This window comes from Neolamprologus brichardi, chromosome 5 (genome assembly GCF_056152115.1).
Source record: "Neolamprologus brichardi isolate AB-2024 chromosome 5, ASM5615211v1, whole genome shotgun sequence".
NCBI lineage: Eukaryota > Metazoa > Chordata > Actinopteri > Cichliformes > Cichlidae > Neolamprologus > Neolamprologus brichardi.
In genome coordinates this window covers 13,206,201-13,226,443 of record NC_142108.1, presented here as the reverse complement: position 1 = coordinate 13,226,443, position 20,243 = coordinate 13,206,201, and the positions used below count along the sequence as shown (strand labels likewise).

The 20,243-nt window shown below is 40.3% G+C and overlaps 2 protein-coding genes across 2 annotated transcripts; both read left to right on the top strand.

Annotated features, from left to right (window-relative positions):
- Nucleotides 1–812: 812 nt before the first annotated feature.
- On the top strand, nt 813–10,905 carry LOC102796832 (E3 ubiquitin-protein ligase MARCHF9-like). The gene is made up of 5 exons (XM_006784323.2): nt 813–842; nt 973–2,318; nt 5,731–5,886; nt 7,169–7,361; nt 10,051–10,905. The coding sequence occupies exons 2-5, from the start codon at nt 1,971–1,973 to the stop codon at nt 10,368–10,370; spliced, it is 1,017 nt and encodes a 338-aa protein (XP_006784386.1). The 5' UTR covers nt 813–842; nt 973–1,970; the 3' UTR covers nt 10,371–10,905.
- Nucleotides 10,906–12,141: 1,236 nt separating this feature from the next.
- mettl1 (methyltransferase 1, tRNA methylguanosine) lies at nt 12,142–19,145 on the top strand. The gene is made up of 6 exons (XM_006784324.3): nt 12,142–12,349; nt 12,566–12,693; nt 12,789–12,973; nt 15,529–15,642; nt 17,962–18,063; nt 18,287–19,145. The coding sequence occupies exons 1-6, from the start codon at nt 12,270–12,272 to the stop codon at nt 18,410–18,412; spliced, it is 735 nt and encodes a 244-aa protein (XP_006784387.2). The 5' UTR covers nt 12,142–12,269; the 3' UTR covers nt 18,413–19,145.
- Nucleotides 19,146–20,243: the final 1,098 nt, after the last annotated feature.

Genomic DNA, 20,243 nt, shown 5'->3' with positions numbered 1-20,243 from the left:
CTGTTGCAGTGGATTCCTCACCACTGACTCTAGTTTTCCCTCCAGCTCCTGTGATCAAGTCTCATGAGAAAATAATAAATAAAGCTTTTTCATTCTAGTGAAACATTCCATCTTTTGAATCTGCCTTTTTGCTCCAGCCCAATCGTTGCTTCTTGTAATGGGAGAACAGAGAGCATGTTTATTTATTTAATAATAAACCGTACACTGTCTCCTCTGAAACAATTATCTGTGCTGTGTTGTTATGTTCCTGTGAATGATGGATCTGTTAAATCATCGTATATGCACACTTTCTACTGTTTCAACCCTGGAGAGCTTTTGTTCTGGTTGTTAGACACACACGCAAACTGTTGGGCTTCCATGATTTCTGCGGACATTTCATTACCTCCATGCAATTCAATGATTTTCCTTGAGGAGACTTTGTTTTTTGTCCCCAGAAGAAAGACACGTCCCTATAAATTGACTGTTTGAATAGATTTAGGTCCCCACAACATGGGTAATACCAGAACAGCTTACAACCACACATATACACTCACTCACTGGATTATTACAATAGTGGCTTTTTTTCTCAACCAGCAGACGAATAACAGCACGTGGCTTTAACGTCACATGAATATCAGCACCTTGGACAGCAGCCACAGTCAGCAGCTACACCACCAGTGAAGGATGGAGATAATTTCTTCTTAGCTGCAAGAAGCAAAGGTCTTTTTTTTAAAAAAAATAGGAAACTATACAGATAACGAAGTTTGGGTGGTTTGAGCTGACGTGCATGCGAAACTTCTGAAAATCGAATCTCAGCATCCTGGGGATTATGATGAAGGAGACACTATACTACAGTCTACCAGGTGAAGTGGCACTTCATTGTCTCGCCTATTCTCCGGGGTCTTTATATGATTTGCTAAATAAGTGAGGAGGTGCAGTTTTTTTTAGCAACCTGGAAGGGACAGTTGCGGTCTGCTCTTTTTGTGTTCACAGGAATCCATATCTGGCATCCTCTCGCTCTCCCTGATTTGTGGCGCAGAGATGGTCGGGAAAAGAAGTGGCATTACAAGTTGCTGTGAAAGGATTTTTTTTTTCATGTGATGTTATTTTCTTCGCTTTCTCCGCTGCGATTAAACCCCGCTGGATTCTAACTTTATAATCTGGCTGTCGGACCTGCTTAAGGGGAGAAAGTGCGGGACAAGCCCCCCCACCGCCCGATGTAACAGCAGAGAACGAGAGAGAGGGGGGGAAAGGGCTAACGCGAACAGGAGGAAAGAGTGGCGAAGTGATGGATGCCACTGCCAGACAACAAAGGATGCACGCTTGTCACCTCGTGTAATTCTACCCGCTCTGTGGGTAAATGAGAAACTCAAATATAAATCGGATTGGACTTAGTTGGTAATAGGATTCAGCATCAACCCCACACCTCAGACACCCTCGCTGCTTCCGCACGAAGAAGAAGAAAACATTCTGTGGCAAACCTCGGACAGCTCCTTGTGATTCACAACATCGAGATGACCCGTTTGAACCTTGCGATATCAGCGAGCGAACGGGATGGAGACGTGTAAGAGGATGCTGCTGGACTACTCTGACTTTAATGTTTGTGCCTCACAGTTCGTGGCTCTCAGCCTCCATTGAATCCCGAAAGAAAACGCCTCTGTCCATGAAAAATAATCCTTCCCTATTGGCTGGATTGCGGTGCACATGCTATAACAACAGGATATGCAAAGAGCTATGGGCTGATCTAATAGCCTATCATGTTAGTCGCATGCTTTCTCAATTCAGATCTGAATTTTATTCAGTAAAATTTGAACTGTCTACTTGAATCAATTCAATACCTCAACAACAACAACAACAACAACAACAATAATAATAATAATAATAATAATAATAATAATAATAATAATAATAATAATAATAATAATGAAGGGACTGTGACAGTGAAGCTGAAGGTTGCTCTGTTTGTGACTGTGTAGTAAAGCTGCTGAAGAATGTTTAAGTATCGCATCCGGATGTTCTTTAATGAACTCAGAGTGTTGCTACTGATGCGCTCTGGATCAAGCAGGAGGACGGACACTGACCCGAACACACAGACCACGATGAGAGGGCTCGCTATTGGAGGCTGTGGTTGGCCACAGCTGAGCTGCTCTCAGCGGGACGACGAGGAGGAGTACTATGGCTCTGACCTCCGGCCACGAAGCCTGGCGTTTGAGGATAAAGAAGGTGCCAAACCTCAGGGAGGAGGAGTAGGAAGCATGGATGCTGCTTCACTCCCGAGTCTCTCAGAGAGCGGGACGCGATCACCGCAGTGCCGGATCTGCTTCCAGGGGCCAGAAAAGGTAAAGTTAGAAAAAAACAGGTATTGGTGCTGGAGGAACAAACACCACTGGGGCCTCTAGCTGTGGCTTGTTCATGGTGCTTCCCCCTAATCACTTGAAGAAACTGTCTTAAGACAAGTTGTTCAGAAAAGTTTCCACCGGATACACGGAGAAGGTTTGCTTAGAAAATTTACTCATTTTCCAAAAGAGTAAAGACGTTGAAGCCAGATCTTTAAAGTTTACCACCAGCCCGAGCTGCATTTAGCCCAGTGTACTCAAGCTCTTTCTTTATGCACTCAAATGCTTTACTTGAGTGTGATTTACAAAGAGGCAGACTTAATGAATGGTCAAACCTGGAGCAGGTCTAATGGTTAACACATTTACCTGAAATGTGAACAATTCCTGGTTCTCAGGAAGTCACAACAAGTGTACTTCTAATGCCCGTCCCAAGTCGTTATAAAGGTTGTGTCAAGAAATCAAAAACATAGATCCATCTGCTTGGAAAATAAGGGAACAGCCGATAAAGCTGCAGAGGGTGAAATCTCCAGATTTTTACTTTACCAGTGAGGACTGAAACTCCAAAAGTGTTGCGCATTACCCACAATGCAACTCAGTTAGAGATTTGGGTGTGTAATGCTAGGAGCAGGGGATAATTTCTGAAGCTGCTGAGGACTAGTAAGTAAGTGGTATCATCTGACACACACAAATAAAGCCCCTCAGCCTTTACTGGAGTCACATAAGAGTCAAGATTCAGCATAATATACTTTCAATTCAAGTTTGCATAGTGAAACTGTACATATAGTCTCCTTGTGTTACTAAAAAGAGTGAACAAATAATCGAAGGCTATTTTTCATGCTCAGGTATGAAGGGGTTCAGTATTCCCACTGCCCCCAAAGTCTGAGAGTACATCAACAGACAATTCTGTATTGCTTGCCAGATATAACCTGTGATAACATCTTTTTTCACAAATGCAAAAGTGCTCCCGAGGACCTTTAAGGCAATCTTGATGTGTAAAATCAGTAAGGATTCCTTTTATGGGCCATGGATGTGGTAAGAATTCCATGTGTTTCCTTTGCAAACACATGGAGAACATGTCAGCTACTGTAGATCAGTTTCAACTTGTTTTCAGTATCTGGAAGACTGCATCACATCTGCTCTGAAGTTTAAAAAAGAGAGAGAGAGAACAAAGTCAGAGAGAGTAAGACTAAAATAGGGGAACTATCTATCAACAGCGATCTGAAAATAGCAATGGGCAGACAAAGGGCATCAGTTAAGAATAGTCTCAGAGAAAAGGGAGGAGCTTTATATGTACTGTGTGAAGTAGTGAAGTCTTTACGGTAACAGATTCAGCATCTGATGCACAAAATTAGGCTGTTTTAAAAAAGCAATAAATAAAGGTTTTAAGGATTTCTCAGCATGAAAATAAATCAATCTATGCTCATTGTTATTCTAAGGGATTCGAAGGGCAGTATCTGTTTAATAACTCTGACTCTGTAGCAGAAACCATTAATGAAGGGATCAAACCTTTGATCATGTGTTTTAGTTACAGGAAGGTCAAAGTACAGTGAAAGTGTCTTCCACAGACAGACTCTGCTGGAGTCTCCGTAAAGTTTTTGGTTCGCCTCCAGAAATCCACATAATTAAAGGCCTCGCACGTCACCCAGAGTCAGACAGGAAATAAATTAAGATGTGCAAGAGTGTTGTCAGTCCAAAGGCCTTAGGGAGTCATGGTGACAATGAAAACCTGCACCAGATATCCTCTGGTTTCTTTTAAGGGGAAAGTAGAAAGGTAAGTGTATTCAGATAAAGGTTTTAGGAAGCATATAGTCAAAGAATATCACATAGTGTCATCGTGAATTCATGTTTGAAATCACTTAAGCGCAGGATATTAAGGCAGACAGCACATATATGCTATACACTGTGCAAAAATCTTGAGCCGCCTCTTGTTTCTTTATATATTTCTTCCAAGAAGCCAGACTTATTTGTCATTTTTAAAGTGGTCTTAAGCGATAGTTCTCCAGGCTTTCTTGGTCTTTCAAAGTTTGTCTTTTTCTCTTATTTTTTTGGACTTTGGCTGCTCCTTCACTCATTTTCAGACCAGTCCGTGTACCTGAATATTTTCAGAGGAATGTTGTTTGTGTGTGCTGAACCTTTTAACACTGACCTTTAAATCATTCACTAATAAAAAAGGCTCAAAAAGGAGCGAAAGGTACAACAGTGAGTGTCTGCAGGCATTTGTAACACACAGCAGAGGCTCTTTCATGGTTTAGCAGGTGGTGCTGGGGATTTGGTCAAAATTGATGGAATTATGAATGCAGTACCACCAGATTTTGACCAACCATGCAATACCAACTCTGCTTTTTAACCCTATGTACTGCATTTCCATTCCATTTCCATTGGTATATTTACCAAGGATAGATCGACATGCAGACTGGAGGAGCCAAAGTTCAAACCACAAACCTTCCCATAAGTAATAATTTCCTAGAATTTCGTCAAAAACTCTCCTTTTATAACAACAACAACAAAAAAAGCTTTACTGGCTATTGATTACTTCACCACAAAAAGGGAGTAGCAAAGCATCAGCAGCACAGCAGCAGGATGAAAAAGCCAAATAATGTTCAGTATGAAATGTCAGCAAAGCTTGCCAAGTAAAGAAGCACTCCAAGCTGTCAGAAAGAGTAGGAAGAGTCAACAAACTCTAAGATGGTTCCCAAAGGAGAGGCTGGAGTTACAGGATCCTGTTCACTACTGAGAGAGATAACACAACACTGTGAGGTTACATGTACAGGCAGTGCTTATCAGTCAAGGCAAAACAATGGAAAGTGTAATTAGTTTTTAACTCCATATTAAAGCAGAACACAGCTGTAAGTATCTTTACACGTTCTACATCGACAGGTCAGTGGATGCATATCTCAGTGGACATGCATCCAATTTGCAGTGACCACAATTGAGCCAGCACAACCACACCACTGCAGAGACGCTAACTGTGTACTCTTCCTGAAAGCAGACCTGTAGATAATATAGAATAACAATTCATCCACGGTGTCTGCAGCTGTCTGCAATGGAGTACGAGTCCAGTCTTGATTTAATTCACGGTATTTGTAAATACGCCACACATACCCTATAAAACCCACTGGCATAACTCAAACATTTACCACCCCCCTTCTTGCCAACCAGAAACAGTAAATGATTTTATCTGTTGGTACTTGCTCCAGACAGGTCTGTGACCCAGAGATGGCCTCAAACAATGTCTTCGCCAGGTAAAACACAACAGGAACATTGTTAAAGCTGTGAAAATCAAAATCAACGATAGAGATCTTTATTCCTATTTTTACTGTCAACTGTGTGACTCAAATCTTCATTCGGTGGGAGTTTTACCCTACAGGAGGCTCTGTGGAAGGCTATTTCATGCACTTAATGTTTCATCCTGCAGGGGGAGTTGCTGAGCCCTTGTCGCTGTGATGGCTCAGTGCGCTGTACCCACCAGTCCTGCCTTATCCGCTGGATCAGTGAGAGAGGCTCCTGGAGCTGTGAGCTCTGCTACTTTAAGTACCAGGTGTTGGCCATTAGAACCAAAAACCCACTGCAGGTATGGTCAATGTGGTTTTGTTCTACTCTTACTGTGTTTTAATGTTAACAATGTAAAACCTTCCTATAGGATTTAGAATTGCTACAAGAATAAAGTCTTTGATGGCTTTATGGCCGAAAGCCATCAATAAAGGTTAATTTGCCAGATTTGAGTGACTGACTGGCAGAGGAGCACGATAATCACATTAGGGGTCACTGTAATCTAAGAATCAATGTGCTGGCACTCTGTAGAGGCCATGAAGTATTCACATTACCATCCCCTCAGGCTCCCAGTCATTTTGACCTCATGCTGTTCAGTAAACTTGCACCGGTTCCCAACAGGAAGCACAGTAGCTTTGCTTACTTTTCACAGAGCTATTTTAGGGTTTCTATGAACAAATGGAGAAGAAAACAGTGAGGATTGAGGGCTTGCAGGCGGAGGTTGCCAAGAACAATAAAATGAGGCACTGCACATTTAAAAGAGTTGAATGATTTGGTCTGATTTCAGCATCTTAATGCTAATAGCAGCAGCCATCTCAAGGAGCTTTCTAATGCAAGGTAAAGACCCTATAATTTTAGAAAGGAAACTCCAATAATCTGATGATCTCCTGTGAGCAAGCACTTGGCAGAGGCGGAAAGTAAGATCTCCTTTTTATCAGGATGAGACCTCCGGCAGGACCGGAGTGAGGGAGGGGCAGCCATCTGCCTTGACTGGTCTGGGGCCAGGGGAAGGAAATGACAGAACATATTCGACCTGTGTCCTTTTTCTGTGTGAGAGATGCCGTATGCTATGTTGGAGAATGTGCCATCATTACCGTTGTTCCATACTGGCTAATACATGCCAAATTAATAAATGCCACAGTACCATAGTTATGATTACTTACAGTCAGAATCAGGAGTAGACGTGCTTCCAATTTTGACAAATTTTGAGTTTTCTTTTGTGGCAGGACAAAAAACGAGAAGAGATACTGAAACTTACGAAGAATAATTTTGTTTCCAGTAATTTATTCTCTTTCAAAAAGGTGCAGCAGAGAAGAGTCTGTAGTTTCATTATGGAGATCAGATTATCCTCAAATCCACTTTCAAACCTGCAAAACACAATTGCTGTTATTGCCTGTGAGATTCAGTGATTATGCTCCAGAAATCACAGAAACCATCTGGGAAATATGTGCTGATAAAAAACAGGGCCTCTTTAGATGTACGGCAACAATTCAAACTCTGTGCTATTATCTCACATAATCAAGAAGCAGTTTGCAGTTTCTATCTGAAAAACCATTTCATTCAGTTTTTGTGTCTGTATCCAGTGGCAGGCCATCTCTCTGACTGTGATTGAGAAGGTACAGATTGCAGCCATTATCCTTGGCTCTCTGTTCCTCATCGCAAGTATTTCCTGGTTGGTTTGGTCCTCTCTCAGCCCCTCAGCCAAATGGCAACGGCAGGACCTTCTCTTCCAGATATGCTACGGCATGTACGGCTTCATGGACATAGTTTGCATAGGTAAGACACAGATACTACGGCTGCCACATATTCGTTATTATATATTTCACACTTGGTGTAAATGTCATCAAACTGAGTGCCATTCTTGCATAATCTGACTTTTTATCTTACAACTCTGCAATTTCCCAATAATTTATTAGAATTTATCTTTTGGTAATTATTCTAAGTAATTTGTCGTGAGTCCATATACACTGCAAGGTTCCCAAAAAAGGGCAACAGTTTGGTTTATCTAAGTAAATAGGTGCTTTAGGAGTTTTCCATTGGATCATTACTACAGTGATTTATATGTTTGGGCTGGCAACAGGTTGTGAAAAAGATGGGTTGAATTAGTGGCCTGCACTAAAATTTACTTACTATAACTACAGAAATCATATTAAGAACGGTGCACGGCATTACCACCATCAACTTCGAGGAACAAATATGGTCAGAAAAGAAAACTCGAATGATCAAACGGTCAGAGATTGTTTAAATATTTGGTGAAATCAAATTGTAAAGCAAATCAACAGTAGAACCTGCAGCTTTGTTTATGGTTACTGATGAAAGCAAGAGTGTGTTTCCAGAAGCAAAATGTGAAGAGAACTCAAGGGAATGGGACTAAACAGCTGTGCAGCCTTAGGAAAACCGCATATCAGTGGAGAAAAAAAGGCTTCTATTTGCCTATAGAGCATAAAGATTGGACTCTGGAGCAATGGAAAAGGGTCGTGTTGTCTCTTATTGCATCAGGATAAGAAGACAAGGGATGAAGTGATGCAACCATCATGCCTAATACCGTCCAAGCCTGTGGGGGCAGTGTAATGCCTGCCCAAGTGTTGCTGGGGTTTCCTGTGGACGAGTGGTGCAGGGAACATTAAATATCATTTTCACACATGGACTGGCCACCATGGATTCCAGGCTTTAACCCCACTGATAATGTTGTGTATGTGCTGGAGAACACTTGGCGCAGCGGTCCGACTCCCTCATCACAAGTACAAAATCTTGGCGAACAATTAACGCAACTCAGGATGAAAATTAATGTTGTGACACTGCATAAGCTTGTTGAAGCGTAGCCAAGACAAATGCATGCATTACAGCTAAAGACGGTTCAGTGAAATATTAGAATGTGTGACTTTTTTGGCTAGAGTACATACAGAGTCTAATTCTAACTTGCAATGATTTTTAAGGTAGTTTCAAAACCTGCTACAGCTGCTGTTTAATAGCTTCATCTGTTGCAGTCTGGTGACTATTGTATCAAAAATTATCAAAAACCTTTGCACATGATTATACATTAAGAATCACTGATTTCCAAGCTATGTGAATAACAATCAGTTTTTTGAGGGGCTCAAAAAGTATATTCCCTATAATTACACAAAATTGCACTACATCCTGAAACATAATTTTTATGTTTTTTTTTTTAGTTACCATATCCAAACTTACCCTATAACAAGTAATTTAATATGACTGCTTACTTCCTTTTTAAAGGAAAACCAATCATCCCCAATATTAAGATTGCTTCTTGTTACATTTGTAAATAAAACCAAATACATTTTGAATAGATGCTTTTGTGGCTTTAATATAAAAAAAAGTTAGCGTTGTTAGATCTGAATTCTAGCAGAGCATGTCCCTGAATGGCTTTGGCCACATAGAATGAAGGTCTGATGGAGGGCCGGCAGACCAAAGAGGATCAGGGGCTTGCAGGGAGATGAAGCGAATCTGGAGCACAAAGAGGATGAAGTTAACACTAGGATTTCACACTGAAGAAAACTGAAAGAGTTTGCCTGAAAACTTTTTGTACTCAGACAATGGTGAGAGGAACACTCTGGTCTGACACGCAGGTATTACACTGAGTGTGCTGCCTTTGTAATACAGCAGGGTTTATATTAGAGCCGGAATGATATAGAATTTTTGAGACAGAAACCAATACAAATATTTGGTGATATAAAATATTCTGATATATCCTCCTGAGAACCAAGGAAAAAGGGATCTTCCAAATTAATTTTTTTTGTGTGATTTCCTTCCTCTTAGGAGCTAAAAGAGGCCCAAACACATGAGATATCAGTGGAAGATGTCCTCTATTTAGTGCATCAGGACTTAGTAGGGTAGCTCAAATAAGTCAAAAGATATCTAGACCAAAAACAAATGTCCATTACAGAGGACATAAATGAATAGGCTGGTTCTCAGGCCGCTATACTTGTTTATGCTCAGCCCGCCTCTGCTCTCATCAGCTGGTTATTGTTGCTGGAAGTTGACAGGAAGTGCCTTCTAGTGGACAAACTGTGCAACATTAACACTCATGACATGGTGGACTGGTGTTTCTCCTGTCACTTATTTACTCTTTAAATTTTTTATTTATCAGCTGTTATAAATTCAGACATTGATAGATCAGCCTCGTCATATTGGCCAGAAATAACAGCCTGCTGCTAAGATTGGCCCTCTGATAAATCTTTCAGACTCCAATACATGGCACTGCCAATAGGATAACACTTTTCACACACACACACACACACACCACATGAGAGCACACATATTTCAAAGCCTGTTGCCCACCGCTGCACACTATTTCAAGGAGACATGTCAGTTAACCTGGGAATTGTAGCACACATCGCACACCATGTTCTGGTTTGCACACAAACACAGACGAGGACAGAAACATTCTACACCCTTAAATGCCTACAGTAACATTTCTTTTCTTGCCTTTGATCTTCACATGCAGGCCTTATAATCCACGAAGGATCATCTGTCTACCGGATCTTTAAGCGCTGGCAGGCAGTGAACCAGAAGTGGAAAGTGCTGAATTATGACAAAGCAAAGGACTTAGGGGACCCCATCAGTTCCAGCAGCAAAAGCACTGTTCGAGTAGAGAGGAACTCTTCTCACACTGTCACAGACAGCAGCCGGAGGGCAAACCGCCATATCAGGACTATTCTCAACCACCACTGTGGCTACACTGTTTTACATTTCCTTAGCCAGCTAAGACCCAACAACTTGCACAGCAGCAACCATGAGGTGGTCATGAGAGTGACCACCGTATGAAGCTGACTAAAGTGCTGTAATGTTTAAGGAGGAGAAAAGTGTTGATTGGGGTTTAATTAAATAAAATCCCAATCTGCCATATAAACACTGCCATGAACTTCCACTTTCATATTTCCTTCTCAGATTCTGCTGGAGTTAAGGATGAGTATTACCTATTTTGTGAGAAACTTGAAGTTTTTATTTGAGACTTTAAATGTGAAGCCTGTGAATTGAGAAAAAACAGATTTTGAACAGATTCTTTCTTAAAGCAAGTAACCATTTTTAACACTATGACTAAGATTTCAAAATGTAACCAAACAAGTTTGTTTTACTTAGAAAAGAAAAAAAAAGAGTTGGATTTGGATTTGTTTTTAAGGTTGATTTGGATTTGACAACGTAAGGGAGATTTTGATGGTGATAATGATTGTGCTTCTACATATGACCACTGTAGCAGTTCCCCTTCTAATGTTTCTGTGTATGTCTGAGGGTTTGCCATGATCTTGGTAACTTGTGCTGTTTTCACTTAAAGTTGAACTGATGGATAAGTCAAGAAAATGCCCAATAAAACTTTAGGATGTGTTAAAAGTGCATAGAATGTCACATTTTATGTTCTAGGTTTTGTCTCGTCTCAACTTAGGAAACAAAGATCTGACTGTTTGATGCTTTAAACCGTCAATTGTCAGTAAAAATCCTAATATTAAAAAAATGTGCTAACCAAACTGAGTAAACTGAGCAGGCACATGAGTCAATACATGAGCACAGCTCAGCAAGGCACTGGAAATAACACCATAACGCCTACGACTCAGTGCACCACTGGAGTGCTCGGCACCGAACAAGACTAATAGTGAGCTAATAAAATTAATCAGGAATTCATTGGGACTGTGGAAAACAACACTCCAAGGCAAATCGCACCAGTCCCTTGTCCAGCCCACCAGGATCCACAGTAAAGACATTTGGATGTCATTCTGACTGAATACGTGTGGCCCCTAAGAATCAGATCTATAAAGGCAGGGGTCTACCACAGCCAGCAGGACCCAAGTTACAGATTGTACAAAGGTGCTGTGGAGACACAACTAAGTGGCTGGGATAGTGTATAAAAATATCTCTGCCACATATGGGAGACACCACCAAAGGTGCTAGGATCCTGTGGGACTTCCAGACAGACAAGCAGCTGCTGGCGAGTCAACCAAGCACAGTGGTGGCTGACAAGGAGCAGAAGACCACAACTGTGATAGATGTGGCCATCCCAGTGGACAGCATAGAGAACAGAGAAGTACTAGGGGCTTGAAGGAACAACTGATGCAGATTTAGAAGACAAAGTCAAAAGTGGTCCCAGTAGTAATGGGAGCACTAGGAGATCAAACCCAGAAACTGGAAGATAAGATTCTAAAAGATTCCAGGCACAACGTCCGAGGTTTCTGTGCGAGAGACAGCAGACCTAGGAACAGCTAAGATACTGAGGAACGTTCAAAATTCCTTGAGGATCAGCTCCCATTGGGTCAGAGGCGAATTTTCTGATACCCTATATATAGCCACATAACTGCAGAATGCATGAAAAGAAACAGAACTTTAAGGTAATTTCATTCATCCTACAACTAGGGAGGAGTTGCATTTTTACACTTACGTTTATCTTTGTGCAGGTAAAATTTGTTTACATATTTTTGTGGTTTCTGTAATAGATCAGTAAACATTAAAAACAACACAAATCACTTGAAAACAAAGAAACTGTAATGTTGAGTTTTTCAGCCGGTATCAGCAAACCTGGCAACCCCGAGCGGACGCTTGGTGATGACGAAAAAACCCTGCGACCAACAAACTGAGTGGAAACAAGCGTGAGTGAGCGCAGATTCCGGCAGTTTGTTCATAACTGGGTGAACGTCCTGAATATCGTCGGCATTAACAGATTTCCTTTGATCCATCATGGCTTCGTCCATGCCTCAGAAGCGTTACTACAGACAGCGAGCCCATTCAAACCCGATGGCGCACCACACCTTTGATTAGTGAGTGAGCTCCGTGTGGCTCTCTGTGAGCACGATTAAGTGTTTCTGAGTGTTTGAATTGGTATGAGAATACAACAAACAGATAACATAAAAGAAACAGGAAATAGAGGATCGCTGCTGATGGATCCTTTAGTTTTAAAAGGGGTCTGTCTTCCGCAGAATACGATTTAATTGAAAACTGTTTATAGTGATGTACTTTCTCCTCCTCCTCTTCAGCCCTGTGTGTCCTGATAAAATGGACTGGTCCAAGCTGTATCCAGACTTATTCACTGGCAGCCTGAGTGAGACAGAGCCCCCTCGAGTCGAGTTTGCTGACATTGGATGTGGATATGGGGGGCTTTTAGGTAGTACACACAGCCTGTGTATAAAGACCACATGCAGCCCTTTATTGCTACGTAATCTACATCATGTTTGTGTCTTTATTTTCTCTGCACTCCAGTGGAGTTATCTCCACTCTTCCCAGATAAGCTCATCCTGGGTATGGAGATCCGGGTGAAAGTGTCAGATTATGTTCAGGATCGTATCCAGTCGCTGCGTGCCTCAAATCCAGCGAGCTACCAGAACATCGCCTGCATTCGTAGCAATGCCATGAAGTACCTCCCCAACTTCTTTTGTAAAGGACAGGTGGGTTACTGCTGTTTAATGAATCAGCACGGCAGAGGTGTCTTTTGGCTTAACTCGCTCAGTAATTCCTGCAGAAATATTTCGCTTTGAGCTCACAAAAATGCTGCAGATTAGTCCCCTAAAAAATGTTCTTGGTCGCTTACCCGCATAAAATGGATTAGTGAAAAAGGTTAAGTAGGAGGGCATTATAAGGCAGCAGTGTGATTTAAGAAATTAAAAAGGGAACATTATTAATTTGGTTTAATTGAGCTTTTTGTTGGAATTCGTATTAGAACTCTTAAATTTCCAAAGCTGGCTCAGGCTGGCTTCAATCAAACATAATGCAAAATGTTAGAAATCACTTCTGGATCAGTCGCAGTTTTTCACTTTTGTTTTTAAAGAAATTAAAAGCATTTCAAACACATTTGACATATCAAATTAGAATACCTTTCCCCTTTAGGCAAATATCAAACACATTTAAAATTACATGTTCAGTTCTTGAATAAGATAATAACACCGGATGTCAGTGTCTGCGGTGCGGCATTCATCTATAACACAGTTTATATGTAGTTCTTACACTTAAATCGGACCATCAAGATGTGAATGAAGTGCAGATTTTTAAGGTTTAACAAAAACTTTGCATTAACTGTTTAGGAGTTACACATATGTATGCGTCATCCTCATTTTCAGACACTTAAAATAAACTCCTAAAGTTTATCTCTATCTTTCTGATGGGTTTATTTGAGCTTTTCAGCCTAATGATAACCTCCCTCACTGGTATTTCTTTAGCGCTCATAAAAATTCAACACTTTGAATCAACTTAAGATATTCTGTCTGCTTCACTTGTCACAAAATAACTGGGAAAACAGGCCTCACATAGAAATGAGGCTGCTCATCAGCCAATTATTTTTGAGTCTCTGTGTATATAAATAAATGTAATTCCTATTTTTGTTAAATCCCTTAAATTAAAGCTGAAACACTGCACTTCAATCACATATCGGTTGCCTTATTTAAATTTGTGGTGGTGTACAGAGGCAAAAATAGAAAAATGTTCTTTCTCCAACATTATGGATATTTACCAGCTTGCATATAAATACTCCCAAAAAATTGATATCAGCATCAACTACAGGTTCTGTTGCGGTTCAATGCTCGCGGCTCATTTTAGCTTCTACAATTCTCTAGCAAACCTAAAGAATATGACTGCGGCACCATTTTTGTGGCACTAATGCATTTTATGAATAGAGGAAAAACCACATGTACCTACCTGTTTTATAGGGCCAGCATTAATATGATTATGTGCAGGTTATTGAATTAGAGCACATATACAAACCTGACCTTTATTTTTAATGGCTGAGCCAACGTGGGCTTTAAAAACGTTAAATTGACACTGAAAGTCTGTGCTGGACATGCCAAGGTAATAAGAATATGCACGTGTTCAACATATGGACTGAATTAATTTATACAAGGTCCAATAAATCCAGGGATTTCACAACAATGGGGTCATTGACTGACATCACATCAGCTGAGCGAGACGCCTTTTATCCGGCCCAATTAGCTGCAGCGCTCTGACTTGTTGAAACCCGCATTAGACTGCTCAGTGGGCTTAGTGTACCAGGGTTCATTCAGGTATCCTGCATAAAAAAATTTACCTCAAATGCCCTGTGTGGGTATCAACTAAAGGAGGAAAAAGAGGAGTAACTGTAACAGTGACATATTTATGGAGCACAAATCATGAAGGTGTTTCATATAGAAACATGCACATTTGTTTAATGTATTTATATTTTAGTATGCAAGTTCAGGTCATTTAAAATAATAGGACATGCTGGAAAGAGTTGGGGCTTTGAACAGTGCTAAGAGCAACTTTGCAGAGCTCCAGTGCCTCTAAGCATTAATACCTCTTGGCTCATATTTTTTTCCCCAGAGCTGAACAGTGCAGCTGCATCCTCCTTTAACGTTGGGTGTCTACCTTTTCTTACAATAGGCTCAAAATCATTCAAATTTTCAAAGTGACAGTATTAAGTGAGGACCACCCAGACTAGAAATGAAAATCTAGCCACAATCCTTCCCACATGCACGCCGTGTTTCAAGTGTCGGAACAGTGTATTCTAAAAGATTCAAACTCTCTTTGTTTCCTCCCTCTTGTTGGTGTGTTTTGTAACCCAAAAATAATTCAGTTCTTTGAAGGTTTTTCCACCTTCTGTCAGCACTGAAGGAGCCCCTGAGGCTGTAGCCGTCCCCGGTGATTATCCCCACAACTCTCTGTCTGTACCTGATGTTATTTCTTTTAACTAATAAAAAGTGACTGGAAGCATTTTTAATATATCAGCCAGACAAATATGAACGGAGCCTGCACTTGTACACTTGTCAAGGACGGAGACACGGGGAACTTTGTGGGAAGAAAATGAGGGAAATTCCACTTTTCAATCCTCAGCGTTCAAAATCCAACAGCATATTATGGGGGCCAGATTTGCTCACCTTTTGTTGTGTTGCATGGCTAAATATAGTTGAATAAAACTGCCTACACTTTGTTTGGTCCTTGCTTGTGTGACTGTTACCCTGTTGTTTCTGTCTCTCAGCTCACTAAGATGTTCTTCCTCTTCCCTGACCCTCACTTTAAGAAGACCAAGCACAAATGGAGGATCATTAGTCCCACTCTGTTGGCAGAATACGCCTACACGCTCAGAGTAGGGGTATGTATTTGAGTTATGCTTATTCCAAGTTTTTAGTGAACATTAATGCACACATCATTTATCAGACAGAAATGTAAAACATTGTCCTTCTTCCAGTTTTCTTTCAATGTAATTAAAACCTGACTGATATCGGATATTTAAGACAAATACCGATATTTAGAGATGTAAGAGAATCCAATATAACAGCTAATGCTTGTTTTGTTTTTTTGCTTTTAGACATAACAGATTTGTTATATGTAGTTATTTATGAATTCTTATTAAGATTGTATGATATTTGCATTTAAACATAATCTTTTTTCATTGCTACAATAAGTTGGATTGCTCATTGACGCTCTGCTCGACACTGCTTGGATCAGCGGGTTGTCGTGTATGTGGCGTTCCGAAAACGTGTTGTTAACAGGGAATTTGTAGAGTGCCCTTAGGTGGGCAACAGGCCATTATAAATGCAGATACCAATGAATCAACAAATAGAACGATCAACTTAGATATAGGTCGGTCTATGATTTTTTTTTTTAAATGAGTGGAAAAAATACATAGCTTAGGATTCTAAGCTAGCTTTGCATTACATTTCTCACTTGTTGTACTGGATAATAAATTAAAAAATAACTCTTCAGTTTTCTTGCTTATCATTTAAAATTGGAAATGCACAAATAATTTTATCGCTTCAGATAAACTATACAACAAACATAAAAAATAAATTTTTTCTGCTTCAGTCACCTGCAGTAAAGAAATGTTGATTGGTTGTCATTTTTACTGAAATGTGCATGAAAAGAAGGAAATCTCAGATTGATGCACAGTCAGAATGGCTACTGCATTAGCGCTGAGCTTCAGTTAAAGTAGCATTTTCTTCAGTGCTGCAGTATGGTTCACGTATGTCTTTGGATAAACACAACAGCTGTTCAGAGACCAGCGTAGTTGAGCGTTGATCTTACGCTGAGCTTATGCACAGCTTTGCAGACCGCCATCTCCATGTTGTACTGTGTTACTGTCACCGGGGGGCAGTGTGAAAAATGTGTAAATAAAGACGTCTCTTGCGTCTTACTCTTGCTTCCTGTTGGTCCTTCAGCGTGCCCTGGAGTGTTGAAAACATCTCTCTCTGCGGTAAACTCTACTGTTGCTGCCCTTTCTGTTTAAGCCCACTTAGCCTCTGTATATGTTTTGTAGGTTGTATACCCATAATCCTTCACTCTGTATATCCAAACACCAACGCAAACCTATACAAATGCACTACCATGAATCCTGCTTTAATAGGCTGAGTTCACTGATGGTTTGGAGCTTTTAATGGAATTTGTTGACAGTGGAAATTGATAGTGTATCACTACAATAACCACTTAAAACAGTGTGGTTTAGCTTGTATCATTACTGTAAGTGTTTTTCCATATATGCAATAAAATTTCTTTTCCCTACTATGGGTCACAGTTGAGAATTAAACTACAATTTCTTCCCTAGTTTCCTACATAATTGAACTGTGCACAAACCTGTGAGTTCACAGGAAATAAAATGTGGGAACCGGTGTGGCCTACAGCTGGTTTATACACCCAAGTCCTGCCTCTCAGAGCTGTCAAGGCAGCAGTGGGACACTGGGAGTGAACGCTGATGGAGGTTGTGGGGAACAATGGAAGGCTTGTGTCTAAATTTATCATTTTTCCTCCGTTGTGTGTGTGCGCATTGATGCACGTGTGCATACATACGTTGTGTGTGCGCAGGTGTGCGTGCAAACTCTACAAGGGCCTTCAGCGTTGGCTCACAGCCAGAACTACTGCCGGTGGGAGCGGAGGCTGTCAAGTGTACGCTCATTTGTAGAGGCAGTTTCAAACCAAAACGAGTTAATTTTAAGTTGTGACTAAGTTTTAAATCTTGGGTGTTGTCAGAACGGCAGGATAAAACGGCGTCCCTCACCCTGCTTTTTTTTTTATTTCTGGAAATTAAGACACATACGTGCTGACATGCACTCGTGTGGAAATCTGTGCCTTTTCAAAGTGTTCAAAGAAATCCAAGTTCTAGTAATTTTATCAGCACGGTCTCCAAAGTAAACTACCTTGACACAGGTGATTCACCTCTGTGTTGGCAATAGGTTATTTTTATCTTTAGAGATAAATTGCTCTCCAAAGGTGATGAAACCATATAACTAACTGCAGGTCTGAAATGTCTGACAGTGTCAAAAAAAAAGAGACTCGAATATATGTTTGTTATTTTTTCATCAGTGCAGTGAGTGTGTTTGTTTTTTGATAAATGGGTTCATATCAGTAAATAGCAAAGTTTTAGTATTTTTCTCAGAGCTGTGTTAATGGTCTCTGTGTGTTTGTCTGCTTGTGTCAGGGTTTGGTATATACCATCACAGATGTGGAGGAAGTCCACCTCTGGATGGTGAAGCACTTCAGTGAACATCCACTGTTCACGCGGGTCCTCGATGAAGAACTGGTACGTTGACATGCTTTGCATCGCTGTGTTTGCAGGTCATGACATCAGCATTTGGTGTTCAGCTGCTCACTGCAGCAAAGTAGTCAAAAGTAGGATATGAAATAGGAAATAGTTTTTCGGAGGGGGGGTTGCTAAAAAAAAGTTACTGAACAGTGTCAGAAAATGCACGTTTTGGTCTGCTGTACCCTTAGATGTGATTCAATCCTAAATCCTCTTTTGGCAGGCCGATGATATCATCATAAGTCGTCTGGGTACCTGCACAGAGGAAGGAAAGAAAGTGCAGAGAAATGGAGGAAAGAATTTTCTTGCAGTTTTCCGAAGGATTGAGGATCCACATGAGATTTCCTGAAATAAAGGCCTTATGCAGTCATCTGTGCGTGGGTTCAGCTGCTCTGCTGATGGATTTTTCACCAACCAGATGAATGCTGATTTTTTTTTTTCTTTTATTAATGGACCCTTTTAATATTAGCAGATTTTTAAAAAACTATTTTTGGAGGGGCTTTTTCACATAATTTATGTTTTTTTTTTAATTTTCTCAGACTGTAAAAGAGACGTAGCACATGACAGGATCTGACATGTTTGGTTACACTTTCTAATTTTTTGCCTCTCTTGTTCATTAGTTTCACTCGCCAAATGTCAGCGTGCTGGTTTTGGATGTCATGTAAAGATGTACAGTATTTCAATTAAAAAAAAAAACTACTAACAAAATTTTAAATGCATTTAATGACTCGATTTCTATATTCATAATTTGTTTACTAACATTATTCTTAGAATAATAATGAAAATGGACAGGTTAAATATTGTGATCTAAAACCACAAATCATCTTGGTATTTTGGAGCCAATAATTACTTTAGCGGTTTCTCATGTGCTGTCACATGAATGCCTTTAATACTTGGATGAGGTGTTGGAGTGCTAAGTTATCAACTTCTTCAATGTACGTGTATCCATAGACTGTATGGGTGTATCATACCAACACAAAATAAAACTGTAGCATTTTACTCCCTTTAACTAAAACAGAACTGTTAGACTGGCTGTTGTACCTCACTGCACAGAATGCCATATTATTGGAATGGATTACATTACAAATGCAGTGCATGTTCCATTATAAAGTCCAATTATATAATCAGTGAAAATGCTAACTTTGTGTTCATTTAAACATTTTAACTCAGCATTCCAAGTTGCTAGATAGTCAGGAGTCTGGAAAGGGAGCTGGGCAGATTTGAATCCCATTTGCTGCTGCAGGCTGCGGTGATTACAAAAACAGGACAGCACATGCCTTCATGTTTGAAACCCAGACACTGGAAAACTTGAGCTGAAAGCAGAGAGAAGCACTCAAAATACATGTCGTCATCACAATTAGAAATCTTTCCACTTTTGTATCCTTTGTTCACCACATGTATGGAGTTGTGTGCAAAACTCTCAAGCCTCTCCACATTTCTTTAGATTTTGCTTCCAAGGAGCCAGACTTTCTTGGAATTTTATTATAGTGGTCTTGAGCAATAGTTCTCCAGGGTTTCTGGAGGTCTTTCAAAGGTTTTCCTTGGACATTGGCTGCTTTTACAGTCATTTTCAGTCCTTGTATCTCCGCCTTTTTTAGTCAATTTTCTTTTTTGTAAAGCCATTTAGCACTGTCGTATGAGTCTTTCAGTAATGGGGAAAAAATGCACCTAACTCAAGGGATGAATGAGTATTGTGTTTACAGATAACAGACAACTTTGCACTTTAAATTGTATCTTTAGGCACTTTGTTAATTGCAGCCTGTCACGTAAACGCATGATTTGTTCCCATTTCTTTAGTTGAATCTAAAAGGAATGCCAAAGATAACACAGTATGGCATAAAATAGTATTTTTGTACCAACAACTTGATTTCCAAAGAGTTATTGGCCAAAGACTTGGCATATCACAGCATGGTGCACAGTATGTTCTTAAAACATTGGAGGAAACTGGATAAGTGAAGGACAGAAGGACAAAATGCAGCAGAGACCCGACACAGGACCTGAGAGATGCATCTGGACCTGCAGTTCATCCATCTAATGTTCACTGAAGCCAAATCAGAAATGCACACAGTGGAAGGGTGGCTGGCTTAGATGGGTTTGTTGCTATGTGGCTAAGATTTGTCATAATTGTGTGATTTGTAATTTCCAAAGGAAAAGGCTGAGTTATGACAAATTACACAAGA

Excerpts from the sequence above, each read along its gene's own strand:
- LOC102796832 (XM_006784323.2), top strand. The coding sequence starts at position 1,971 with ATGTTTAAGTATCGCATCCGGATGTTCTTTAATGAACTCAGAGTGTTG. Across the intron at positions 2,319-5,730 it reads GCTTCCAGGGGCCAGAAAAG|GGGGAGTTGCTGAGCCCTTG; the intron begins GTAAAGTTAGAA and ends TTCATCCTGCAG. Across the intron at positions 5,887-7,168 it reads GAACCAAAAACCCACTGCAG|TGGCAGGCCATCTCTCTGAC; the intron begins GTATGGTCAATG and ends GTCTGTATCCAG.
- mettl1 (XM_006784324.3), top strand. The coding sequence starts at position 12,270 with ATGGCTTCGTCCATGCCTCAGAAGCGTTACTACAGACAGCGAGCCCAT. Across the intron at positions 12,350-12,565 it reads GCGCACCACACCTTTGATTA|CCCTGTGTGTCCTGATAAAA; the intron begins GTGAGTGAGCTC and ends CCTCCTCTTCAG. Across the intron at positions 18,064-18,286 it reads GGGTCCTCGATGAAGAACTG|GCCGATGATATCATCATAAG; the intron begins GTACGTTGACAT and ends CTCTTTTGGCAG.